Source organism: Colobus angolensis, unplaced genomic scaffold (assembly GCF_000951035.1).
Source record: "Colobus angolensis palliatus isolate OR3802 unplaced genomic scaffold, Cang.pa_1.0 Scaffold249, whole genome shotgun sequence".
NCBI classification, from domain to species: Eukaryota; Metazoa; Chordata; class Mammalia; order Primates; family Cercopithecidae; genus Colobus; species Colobus angolensis.
In genome coordinates, this window is record NW_012115699.1 from 1,372,652 (window position 1) to 1,386,596 (window position 13,945).

The 13,945-nt window shown below is 37.6% G+C and overlaps 1 protein-coding gene across 1 annotated transcript in view; it reads right to left on the reverse strand.

Annotated features, from left to right (window-relative positions):
• Window positions 1–13,945, reverse strand: part of TACR1 (tachykinin receptor 1) — a 154,436-nt gene that overhangs the window by 61,918 nt on the left and 78,573 nt on the right. The window contains exon 2 of the mRNA XM_011946109.1: window positions 11,493–11,687. Coding sequence (XP_011801499.1) covers window positions 11,493–11,687 — 195 coding nt within the window. The remainder of the gene's footprint in view (window positions 1–11,492; window positions 11,688–13,945) is intronic.

The window sequence follows — 13,945 nt, forward strand, 5'->3', positions numbered from 1 at the left end:
CAGGGTGGAGCTGACCATGGGCTTGAGAGAAGGGGTGAGGCCAAACTTTGAACCTACTGTCATCTTTGGGATGTGCAATCAGCATTAGGGTAAGAAACTGACAGCTCGCGGGCCAATGTGCACTTCCCATTGGCTTGATCATCTGGAGACATGAACTGTAATGACTAATGAGGTAGGGGGCAGGGCTCTGAATATCCCCAGGCTGCTCCTGTACAGTGTTGAGGCAGTTGGGAAGGGCAGAACTACAGCAAAGCCACACGCACCCCTTTTAAAATCTGGAATTGAAAGACTTGAGTAGAGATCTCTGTAACTTGGAATCCATTTTAACTCTCCGGGCTACAGTTATTAGAATTAGCAAAAAGAGAAAATGGTTGGATGTTTGCTGAAGCTAATGTGGGAAGACAAGTAAATGTCTCTTTGTGAGACATCTTACTTCAAGAAACAGGTGGAAATTCAACATAATCCCATATTTGTTTTTAAACGAGATTTGAGAGGCTGTTGCACTTGTGAGAAGGGCAGAAAATACTTCTTTCAAATGAAAGCATGATTACAGAACTGAAAATGCTGTTGCACTTTTGAAAAGGGCAGAAAATACTGCTTTCAGATGAAAACATGATTACAACATTAAAAATGCAGAGGAAGCCGTGAAGAGCAGATAATCTCTTCATCTTACAGTTTCATCAGAAATGCCTAAGAATTCATCCAGAAACCATAAAAAGATGAAAGAAATAATCAAGTTAGTAAAATAGTAAGGGGCATGGAAAGCACACAATTTATGTGTAGCAGTAACTCTGAAAGGAGAGCAGAAAAGAGGGCAGGCCATTAAAAAATGTGTTTTTAAAGGAGAATTTCCCTGAACTAGAGATCTGACTTTAGATTAAAAGGTCTTAGCAATGACAGAAAATGACAAAATCCTCTGCATATACATGTCTTCTGGTGCGGCGTTTGAAAATACAGTATGAAATGAAGCATTACAAGAAGATAAAGAGAAATCTTAAATGTATGCAGGCAGAAATCACAACTTACATAAAACGGGAAAAAAATCAGATGGTATCAGATTTCTTCACTTAAGTAAATGTTGGAGGACCATGGAACAGTGTCTTAAGAATTTAGTGAGAAAATGATTGTGGTCTATTTTTCAGGTGCTAAAATACTCATTTTATTTAATCTTTTTATTTCCTGGTGATTTTTTTCAAGTGATAATATTTTTATTCTAAAAGTAGATGTCTTAAAAAGTTCATGTTACTTAATTAAAAAATGCAGTCAAGGCAAGAATTTATTTTCAGTAGAGATAAATTATTTTAAATTGCAGAAATCTAAAGTAAAAAGTTTAGATGACCTACTATTCCATATCAAAGTAAAAACATTGCATATTAAATTTTGCTGCATAATTTTCCAGACTTTTCACCTATAATCCATAAGTACATGGATACACTTTATAAAACATACAAGGGGCACTAACTGCACATATTACTTTGAAGCCTGCTTTATTTACTAATTGTAATATTATGATAAATAATATTTGATCATAATATATGATCAGTATTGTTAACATTTTTGCATTAATTAATGTGCTTGTATAATGCTATTTTAACAGCTGTATAGTTTTTTGTATGAATGATCCATTATTTCTTTAATCAATCTTTTATGATTTAGTATTTGTTTCTAATTTTACAGCTCTATAAACCATGCTGACATCAAACCTTACATGGTATAATTGCAGTTAAGACTTTCTAAGAATGCAATTGCTGATTCAAACCAACTATACATTTGAAAACCTTGACAGATATTGTCAAACTCTGCTCCTGAAAACAGCTCCCACATTCCCTATAACCTCATTGATACTTAACATTTTCATTAAGTTTTAACATGGGTCACTCAAATAAACGAAAAATTGCATCCATTATTTGGAATATAATTTTTTCATTTTTTTTATGGGCTGTAGTTTTTTGAGGGTTGCCTTACTCTTATTGATAAGTTAGAGTCCTCTATGTTAGTTTTTCTCATAGATTATATTTTTTTTTCTCAATTTGTCACATGCAGAAGTTCTTCATGGAGTTTCCGGATATATAGAATTTAACAAACACATCTATAACTACATCTGTATCTGTTATCTATTTACTTACATATGCAAACCAGCAATCTTTCATTATGGCTTCTGCCTTGAGGGTTATGCTTTGAAAGCCTCTACTCCATCTCAATTTATTTGGAATTTATATTGGTTTTAAGTTGTGAGAAAGGAATCCAGTATTATGATTAGTCCAGAGTTTCCCCAGAATATGTTTTATGGATAATACTTCTGTGTGATGTTTACAGGATTAATTAAAAGAAGGATTCCACAATCAAATAAGTTTGAGAAGCACAAGGTTTAGGAAAAACCACTGGATTTCTTTACTGCAATCAATACTTACCAGAATGGAGACTAGTCTTTGCAATAGAATTTGAAGTGGCAAAACATTAGACACAATGCAAAGATATGTCAATATCATACTGGATAAGTAAATTATGGTTTCTCCATATAAGGAATACTATGCAGCTGTAAAGAAAAGAAGTGAGAATGCTTGCAATACTGATAGGAAAGGATATCCAAGATCGTTAACAGAAAAAGTCAGAATATATTATATATTGTATTGTACATTAAGAAAGGAGACAGTAACAATATATGTTTATACTTTCTTAGATGGCATTAAGAAATGTTAGAAGGTTCATTAGAAACCAAGAATGGTGGTTACCCATAAAGTGGTGGGGTAGAAAGAGGGCAAGTATGAGAGAAAGAGAGAGAAATCTTTTCCTAGTTACTTTTTTACTCTCCCTGATTTTTAAACCACACAAATATATTATGTATAAAATGTAAAAAAATTGGAAAGGAAACCCTCTCAAAGGCTCCAATATGCTATTATATATTGTGACTCTCCAAGTTGTGGGCAGCAGTAGAATAGAGAGTAATCTACAAACTCATTCAAGTACAGAATCCTACAATTTTAGGTTATTCAGGTTTCCAAAAATATTTATGGAATAATCCCTACAAATTTGACATGCTATCTTTAGCATATACTAAACACAAACTTTTATACGTTTGAGTTTTTGTGTGTGCCTGTGTAATTTCTAGTTTGCTTTTATTGAATGATTCTACCCCCAGTACTGTGTATTTCGATATCTCGAATGGCAAGTCATTTATTATTATTCTCTTAAAAGTTATTTTGCTGATATCAAAATTAATTCTTCTTGTTTATTATTTTCTTGAACAATTTTTATCCATTAACTCTTTCAGATGATTCACTCTATCAAACTGCCTAAACATACTCTTAGGAATAGTTTGAGAAGAACTGATATCCTTAAGTATTATGTAATGATAGAAGGGAAACTGTTTTCTATATACCCTTAAACACTTTCTGCATTTTGAATCACGTGGAATGTGGTTCTCAAATATTTTCTTATACCATCCAGTAAAGTCTAAATTAGCATGATATTTTTCATTTTCTTCACATAAATTCTGGCTGTTTCTTAATTATTCTCAGGATTCTTACTTTGTTTTTGTTGAAAAGGAGATCCATTATTCATTTTATTTTGTCAAGGATTATTGCTGAATAATTATTGCTGAAATGAGCTACTTTTCTCTTCAACACGTATTACATTTTAACAAATTTAATTTTGGCATTTCTTGAGACAAATATATGATGCTCTCCTTTAACAAATTAATCTGAAGAAATATAATAATAGATTTTCTGATTATTTATTTACTAGTATTATTTGCTAGAAAAAGTCATGCTCAAAAACATAACATTGCTGTTTCAATATAATTTGTATTTTTTTGGTGAATGTTTTAATCGGGATGTTTGCATCTATATTTGTAAATGGAGTTGGTCTGAAGGTTTGTTTTTGGAGTTATCTGTGTTAGCTTTCTATATTTAGGTTTTACCAAATCTCTATAATAAATGAGCAAGATTTCCATATTGTTCTATACTCTTGAAGAACTTATAAGGGTATCTGAAAGATTTTCCCTGCACAGATTTTGATCCCAGTGCCTTTTGTAAATGCAATTTTTGAACAGTAGTTTCATTCCCCTTTACCTCCAAGCTGTATCAGTTTGATAATTTATGGCTTTGTAGAAAATCACCCATTTAATCTTATTGTGAATTATGCTCTCTGGCCTCTGTGCTTTCTCTTTCTCCATCTGAGGGGCAGCTGCCTCCGGAAGTTGATGGCAGCACCCCAAAGGAGTCCTAAATTGGGTGGGCCCATCTTTCTCAAGGCTTCAAGGCTCACACTTTCACCTCCTAATTAGGGGCTACTGGTATGTAGAGGCCATAACAACCTTTGGTGGCTGCCTCCTGTTTGGCCCTATCTGTACAATGTCTACCAGAAATGTAGTAAAATTTCTAACATTTGTGTGGCAACCTTCCTAGTTTCTGCAGTAAAAAAAAAAAAAAAAAAAAGGGGGAAAGGCCTTTTTTCCTTTTTTTTTTTTTTTTTTTGACTTTGTTCACTCTGATTTCTGTCTGAGGGGTCAAGGTTAAGGGCATATTTTTATTCCAGCATCTTCCCCTGCAGTGTCAATGCACTCTTCCCTCTCAGTTTAATTGCTTTTCATCAGCCAAGGCCATAATACTAGGGGCTCTGGGCTATATTTATAAGTGTAGAGGGTGTCAGGGGAAGAGATTAATCACAACAGCTAGCATAAACAATCAATCCTGGAAACACAAATATGTTGACACCCCTTTGGCCAAGGCCTAGAGCAGCTTGGCAGAGGATCCACATTTTTTGTTTTTAATTTGTAAAATAATCAAGAAGGTGGAAAGTTTGAGAAGTAGTGCTGTAGGTATATTTTTAAATATTCCTGTCTTACTCCCTGTTAATGAGCTGATTTTCAATTTTTATTATTGTGAATGAAAGTAAAGAATACATATAAATATAAACATTTCAGCTGATTTTTGATAATGAATCATAATATACAAAAGATAAAGTGCTGTAAATAATGACAATGGCATATTTTTGTAGTCTTCTGCTACAGTTGGTACCTGTAGAGAATTATATTAGAGCTAACATATTCATATTCACTCACATTTCCACAAAATATCCAGTTAATTAAATGAACGATTCTGTTTTCTAACATAGCCTCCTCTCCCATTATTATTGGTAATATTTAGAATTCAGAATAGGAATGTCTTACTTCTTGCTAAAACTCTACTATGAAGTTATGTACATAGAAACTTAATTATCAGAAAATGACATATGGCCAATATTAATAAATGACTCAGGGAAGCAGAAATTCCCAGCTTGTCTAAATCTCATTTTTTTGGATGTCTTTTTCATTTTTCATCCTCATTACAGATTTTTTCTTGGCTTTGGTGGAGGGTCCTCTGATGAAAAAATGGTGGCTCGTTCATCTTCCTTGTCCTCAGGGGCATTACCCTAGTACCTTCTGGGACCATCGCCACCTTACAGCCCACACAACAACTACAAGAGTGGGTTTAGCTCTGATTAACTTTGAAAACTACTGCATACTCCTCACAGTTTTTATAGAAAAAAGGAAACGGTCAATACATTTTGCAAAGCCAAATTTTTCTTCTTCATGCATTCACCTTTCTTTCTCTGTGCTTTCTTCTCCAATGGGAAAAGTCACCTTTGATCACATGTAAAATCTTTCTTTATTACCTGTCAGTCATCTCCACCTTCCTAGAACTTCCTGTGTAGTGTCATAGTTTTGCCAGAGCAGCCATGCTAAGCTGCTGGGTGGCTAATTATTGCAGGACTTAATTAAAAATTATGATAATATTGTATTAATGATGAGCCTAAGTCCCCATTTTCATGAATGTTATAATGTTAGCAAAATCATCTATAATTGTGGATTGTAAACATAGACAGGGAATGGCAGATAAAACTGAACCAGTTCCCTCAGGGATCTAGGAATATAGCTAGAAGCAGCTCACTTTGAATCTAGTGGTTTATCTTACTAGTCAGTTAAGAGAAACCACTGAAGTAATAAATTTTCAAAACAGGGGATTTGTTAACAACATATGTGTGTATGTGCACGTGTGTGTGTGTGTCTTCACATCATGTCGTAGAAACAATTTTAATAACATAGGAAATCGTTTATGATATGGTAAATGAAATAAGCAGATTATAAAATATATATATACGAATGACCGTTAAATTATAAAAAGATGTTCATTCCCACTCCTAAAAGAGAAATGAGCATTTTAACTATGAGATCCCATTCTCAATTTTTTTTCACCATCATATGGATAAAAATCTAAAAACTTCACGATATACTTTGCTGGTGAGGCCATGGAGAGACAGGAACTCTCACACATTGCAGGTGAGAATGTAAATTAGTACAATCCTGTATGGAGGGCAAATGTCAAAATTAAGATGGTATAGTCTATTTTTGAGATTTTATGCCATAGGTATTCTTGCATGATATATATAAATGTTATGCATGGTGGCATTCTGTAATAGCAAACCATCGAAGGCAATCTAAACTCCACCAGTAAATGATTGGTTACATAATAGCATACATTCAAAAAGTGGAATACTAAGAAAAGAATAGAGAAGGGCCGAGCGCGGTGGCTCACACCTGTAATCCCAGCACTTTGGGAGGCCAAAGAGGGACAATCATGAGGTCAGGAGATCGAGACCATCCTGCCTAACATGGTGAAACCCTGTCTCTACTAAAAATACAAAAAAATTAGGCGGGCATGGTGGTGGGCACCTGTAATCCTAGCTACTCGGGAGGCTGAGGCAGGAGAATGGTGTGAACCCGGGAGGCGGAGCTTGCAGAGGGCTGAGATCATGGGACTGCACTCCAGCCTGGGCGACACAGAGAGACTCTGTCTCAAAAAAAAGAGAGAAGCTCTTTATGAACAATATGGAAATATCTCTAAGACATACTGAGTTTAAAAAAACAAAGTGCATAACAGTGTGCATAATAGGCTATGTTTTGTGTTATAAAGAGGGAAACAATCTATATTTGTGTTGACTTTTACTTATATAAGGCACTTCAAATTTTTATAAGACACCACATTTTTTTTTTCTTTTTTTTTGAGACAGGGTTTCACTCTGTCACCCAGACTGGAGTGCAGTGGAGTGCAACCTCTGCCTCCCAGGCTCAAGTGATCCTCCCACCTTAGCCTCCCGAGTATCTGGGACCACGGGTGCACTTGCCACCACACAGAGCTAATTTATTTGTCGAGATGGGGTTTCACTATGTTGCCCAGGCTGGTCTTGAACTCCTGAGCTTAAGCAATCCACCTACTTGGGCCTCCCAAAGGGCTGGGATAACAGGTAAGAGCCACCGCACCGGGCCACCAAATTCTTTTTTTTTTTTTTTATTCATTCTACTGATGATGGATATTTGAAACATCTCCAGTTTGGGGGGGGTATTAAGAACGATGCTGATAGGAACATTATGTTTGATGTAATTGGGTGCATACGTGCATGGGTTTTTTTTTAGGGTAATTACCTGCAAGTGAAATTTCTGAGTTATAGGGTATGCATAGCTTCTTCTTTTCTAGACACTATGAAAGTATTTTCTGGGCTGGGCATGGTGGCTTATGCCTGTAATCCCAGCACTTTGGGAGGCCGAGGCCGGTGGATCACCTGAGGTCAGGAGTTCAAGACCAGCCTGGCCAACGTGGTGAAACCCTGTCTCTACTAAAAATACAAAAAATTAACTGGGTGTGGTGGTGGGCACCTGTAATCCCAGCTACTCTGGAGGCTGAGGCAGGAGAATTGCTTGAACCCGGGAGGTGGAGGTTGCAGTGAGCCAAGATAGCGCCATTGCACTCCGGCCTGGGCAACAAGAGTGAAACTCCATCTCAAATAAATAAATAAAAAGTATTTTCCAATGAAATTGTTAATTTATACTTCTTCTAGCAGTCGACAAAGGTTCTTATTGCTCAGTTTGAAACACTTAGTTTTGTCAGATTTCTTAATATTTTCTAGTTTGATGGCTGTGTAGTAAGACCTCATTATCGCTTTAATTTGCATTTCACTGGTAACAAATGAAGTTGTGTGCCTCCTCATATATTTATTGGCTGTGTGGATTGTGTGTGTGTGTGTGTGTGTGTGTGTGTGAAGCCCATGTTCAAAACCTTTGTCCGTTCTTTTATCGGATTTCCTGCCTTTAATAGGGCTTAATTTAATCGATGTTTTAGTAAATGTTAGTTTAACTGTATTTGTAAAAGTTAGTAAAGAGTTTGAATGAATGATCATGGTTGCAGGCCCACCATACAGCCAGAAGACAGGTGCAGCAGCCTGAGATTTTTCACAAAACGTTTCATGTAATTAGCTTACACAAATTATTCATCAATTAAATTGGGTCTAAGCATCTGCCCATCACACTGTCTGCTGCCAGTCATCTTCCAGTGAACTCAGATTAATGAATGATGCTAACATTGGTAGTTAACATTCACTAGACCCTTACCTCTATGCAGGGCACTAGGCTGAGGATTTCATGTAGGTTATTTTTACTTACATCTCTCTATGCTTCTTTGTGGAATATACAGCTGCTCCTCAACTTACAATAGGGTTAGATCCAGATAAACCCATCATAAATTGAAAATATTTTAAGTTGAAAATGCACTTACCACACCTAATCTACCAAACATCATAGTTTAGCCCAGCCTACCTTACATGTGCTCGGAACACTTACATTAGCCTACAGCTGGGCAAAATCATCTAACACAGAACCTATTTTATAATAAAGTGTTGACTGCCTCATGTAATTTATTGAAAATTATACTGAAGATGAAAAACAGAAAGGTTGTATGAATACTCAAATTACAGTTTCTACTGAATGCATATCACTTTCCCACCATTGTAAAGTTGAAAAATTGCAATTTGAACCTTCGCAAATGGGGGACTGTCTGTACTATTAGGCTCAGAGCCTTAAATTACTTGACCATTATGACTCAGCTAGACAGTGATGGGACTGGGAGCTGATCGCTCATCTAACTCCAGAGCACACACTCTTCTAATTATTATACTGCCTCAAAACAAAGTTTCCATCTGGCTTCAAATTTGGGATTGTTGTGTACTGTGAAAGTGGCAATCATTTCTTCTAAAAGAAGAGAATATAATTAACTAGTTTGCTTAGATATGGTAAAATTGAAATTGTCTAGAAATATATTATAATGTATTATGAAAGATACTGACAAAAACAAAATAGGTTTGAATAAAGCTATGCTATGCACTTATGTTTCCATCACTGTCATTCAGTGAGTGACAAATACACTATTTTGATTTACTATTGTATCAATAAACATGTTACAATTCATGAATAGATAACAATAGATGCTGTTAAGCCAAGTTTATTTTTTAGGTTAAAATGATGAAATAAACAACAATGGCAAACGTAACTGTATATCCAGTAGCAGCTACCTAAATTCTCAAAGCAAGGAAATAAGACAATCCAACACATCATGTTAAGTCTCAAAGGGATTTTCAAGTCATTCATAAGCATAAAACACCAAAAAGTTCAAAAATAAGACTGCCCCCAAAACAGTATTCTTTTTTGGAAAAGACCCCAGAGATCTGTGGGAAAATTAATCTTTATTTCCAGGTTAAACTTTGAAATTGTTATAAGATTAAAGAACTATGAGTATTTTGAAACAAAAGTTGTAGAAAGTGATCAGATTTTGAAAAGACCATGAAAAACTAAGAGGTGAGCTACAGCCCATGGAAACGACGGGAGAGATTTCTGAAACAGTTTATATAATGCTCTTTAATTCAGAGACTTTTTTTCCCTTTTGAGGAAACCCTCTGGCTTGAACATGTTCACAGGTCCTGTATGGCTTGTAACAAGCTGTGTTCTTTCTCCCTCTGGGACCTTGCTCAGGCTTGTAGTTTCATTTGAAAGAATAATTTTCGATATTTCCTAGGCTGAGCATCAATCTCTCCATTGCTTGATTGATTAAATCCCACTGTTTGTGTCTGGAAGGTGATGTCTGAGCTTTATGTATTGCTTTCTGGCAAGCTGCATTTCCATGCTCATGGAACAGATGCGGCTGGGTAACTGTGTGCAACAGGCTTTCAGCCCTCAAATCTTGGGGGGAATGACAGGTGTGGTGTCTCATTTTAACTCAAGTTTCAAGATCTCATAATTATACTGCTATCTGATCAATTCGGTTCATACCTTTTGTATGGCATTTAATAGCTTACAAGGTGAGAATATATTATCTCATTTGATCTTCACAAGAATTGTTTATAGGAAACAGAGCTCTATTATCTCTTATTTGAATAACCAGGAGCAGCTGTGACCCTTGCCCAGGGTCACGTGGCCAGTAACTGGCAATCTTGTCATTAAAATTCAGATCTTTTGATTCTAACACCAGTGTGTTTTTATGATTCACATAAAAAACCTGAGATTGGAGAATTATAGAGGGCTTTGAAAAATATCCACGTTATCCATGTGCTCTGAGTCCCGAAAACTAACTGTAATATAAATGTCACATTGTGGCTCACTCGAGCAGAGCAAAACAAAGAATATGCCATTTCAATGTTGCCTCGAGGATAAGAAGTCTCGGAGAAAATTCCTGGGATACTTTGAAAAACCCTAAATACGATCAGGCAGGCCCCTAGAAGGCAAGTCTGTCTGTCCTGTAAGGGACCTGTAGCTCATAAGGTCTCAATGCCTGGCCTGGCCTTCCCATGTGTTTCACCTGCATATATTCTATTTCTCCAGCTGTAACATCCTGAGTGTAGGTATATTGTTTTGGTCTTCTGCAAAGGGGAATCTTTATCTCAAGATTTTCAAGTGCAAGTACCTTATCAGGGAGAAGAAACACCAGTAGGAAAAGGGGGTAGTGGTATAGGAAAGACACAGTGGCCAATAAAGTGTACATTATCCAGGCAACTACCCCTGGAGATTAATCCCACAAGAAAATCTTAGACATGATGTAAAACACAAACCACAGAGACACACTCCCCTGAGGGGTGAGAGACGGGTGTTCAGATGCCAGCTCCCCTCAGGCTTTGTTCTTTTTTTTTTTTTTTTGCAGTGCTAAGTGAAAGCAGATTTATTAAGAAAGTAAAGATATAAAAGAACGGCTACTCCACAGACAGAGCAGCTCTTCAGTCATTGTTGAGAGCTGCTGGAAGTGGGAGGTAATTCCCCACCTTCCTGCATCCTGTGCAGGAGAGAAGAGCTGCATTCCATAGCTTAGGAAAAAGTTCCTAGGCAAAGAAAGGCAGATCCTGGCAGGGTAATGTCTCTGGTAAAAGGCCGGAGGGATATGGCTCTGCTATAACAGGATCTAGATCTTACATTTCAAAAATTATCTTTCAATGCTTAAAATAGTATTTGGGATACTATAGTCCCCTGATAACTGTGGACATAGCAACGTGATATGAGAGTATATGTGAGAAATGCTTACAGATACACATTAAATCTGTACCAGCAAAAGAATATGGAAAGAAAGAAAGAACAAGAAGGGGCCAGGAAGGCACCCTGCACTATCGTTGCTTTGGCATGAGGAGTCATCTCTACTCACACTTTCTCATAAATCTTGTTGGGGTGCTCTGGCCATTCGATCATGCATACGACTCTGCTGGGCATGGTCTCTGTGGTTGAGTAGTAGCCCTGCGGGAAGGCCAGCAGGAGAGCCAGGACCCAGATGACACAGATGACCACTTTGGTGGCCGTGGCGGACAGCCGGGGCTGGAGGGGATGGATGATGGCCATGTACCTGGAACAGGGAAGAAAGAATAAAGAATAAAGTTCTGATTTGGTCACCAAAATCTGCATCAGAGATTCCATATTTTTCCTGCCAATAAAAAAATTCATGGAAACCCTTTGATTCCTGATGATTTGTACAATTATTTTCCAATTCCTTTTCCATATTCTATCCTTAAGCTTTATGATATGCCATACAATGCCATCATGCATAAAAAGAGTCAGCTAGATTTTTCAGTATTTCAGAACCCATCTAGCAGCATTCAAGGAGAGACATTTTCATTATTGAAATGCTTGTGCTGGGGACAGAACAGCCAAGTATAGGTAAGTGAAATTAGAAAAATAAGAACAAAGTTGTAAATTTATTTAATGTACAGACTGACTTTCATTCTTTCTGGATTAAGGGATAATGGTGATCAGAATAGCAGTTTTTTTAATCCTTATGTGATATTATAAAAGGTTAGCAGTCCTACCTCGGTCCATACAATTTGAGGGGAAGTAAACATGTCTCTGAGACAAAGCATTGGCCTAAAGTCAGCAAAAAACAACAGCTCCTGGAGAAACTGTGATCAATTCTTTGAGCATCTAGGAGTCAGTGTGTGGCTAACTATACATACTTCATGAGGAGAAAGACGGTCTCTACCTGCTGAGGCAGACAGACTAGAATGCACAAAGGACCAGTGTGGATGACATTTCATTGCAGGAAGAGTGGAGCACAGCAAATGATGACTTCACGTCTGGAGCCATTCCTCCATCTCCTCACTCCTGGGCTCTGGCGCTAAACAGTGTCATCTGCATGAATGTGTCCACATGTTTGAATTTGTGCACAGCCCCTGAGATGTTGCAGCGATTTGAAGGATAAGTATTTCATATCAGCCTTTCATATCAGTGATAAGCACATCAATTCTGCCTCTTTCATTTTAAAGGACATCTCTCTATGCATATTTTTCTTGTAAAGTTTATAGCTCTATACCTTAAAATAAGCATTTTTTTAAAGAGAAGGAATGATATCTTATCGGGCCTTTGGCTTTTAAATATTATCTGACAAAACCTCAGAATCACACATTGCTTCTCTGACAGTCACGTGTTTCTGACATCCATAGGACAGAACGGTCAACGGAGACTTCAAAAATCTGCAGACAAAGAGCAGCACAGCAGTCAGCTGGCTCCACATCATTCCACATAATTCTTTTGCTGTATTCTTTGGACTCCTAGGATCTCTAGACCAGAATTAGGGCCAGGGTTACAAGTAAAGCAATTTTATTCAGTATGTGCTCAATAAATTCCCACTGGGCACCTGCCACGGTAGAGCACAGTGTTTTCTTCTGGGCTATGAGCTTGTAATTTCTCCAGGGAGAAAAGGTGAATCAATAAGCAACTCAGAACACAGCAGTAGGATAAGTGACCTCAAGTGGTAATTGGATCAATACCTTAGAGTCTTAGGGGAGCTGCAGAGACACTCAAGCCCTGGAATGGCAGGTGGTCTACTGGAGGGGCTTCAAGAGGTGTGCTGGACATGGGTGAGCCTGCTGAGCATGCTGCCCCAACGGCAGGAAGCGTTTGGAGCTTTTTTCTTTCTCCATGTTAGGATTAGGCTTTGTTTGCATGAAGGCTTCCTTTAGCATCCTCTTATCACTGTAAACTTTAGAAACTTTTCTCTGCATTTTGGAGCTAGGGACCTGGGCTTTCCTTCTCTGGTCTGTAAGGGCCACTGAAAGTGTTTAGTGTATAGTGTCTGACTACTAGGAGGACACTTCATGTCAACCTTTATATCAGAAGTCATGACGACTCCCAGGAAGGAAACTCCTAGAAACTCTTCCTTCTGTCTCTTTTAGAAAGTGGGTAGGTGGTCTTAAAGTCAGGAGAGAGTGGAATTATAGGAAGGGACTTGGAAAAGATATGATGTTGGGGGTGTGTAGTAATCTATACATCTCTGGGCAAGTTTCCCTGGTTCTGCTGATGCTGTAAAGCCTATCACTCAAAGGCTGTCTGAAGGTCATCAAAAGGGCTAAAACAACTCTCACGATGTTGCAAATCAAGCATTGTCTGTTTTTTTTAGGTTACCTGCAAAGGGCCATGACTACTGCCAAGGCAGGTCCAGGACACCATAGACTAGATGACCTTCCATCTCTGCAGTAGTCCCCTGAAAAGAACCCTGACAAGTGTTGATTTCTCCCCTAGACCTGTGTCTTCCTTGATGCCTGACAGTGGTGGAGCCCTGTATCCTCTTCAATCATGGGGTGGGGTGGGTGGGGGAAACTCAGAGCCAAC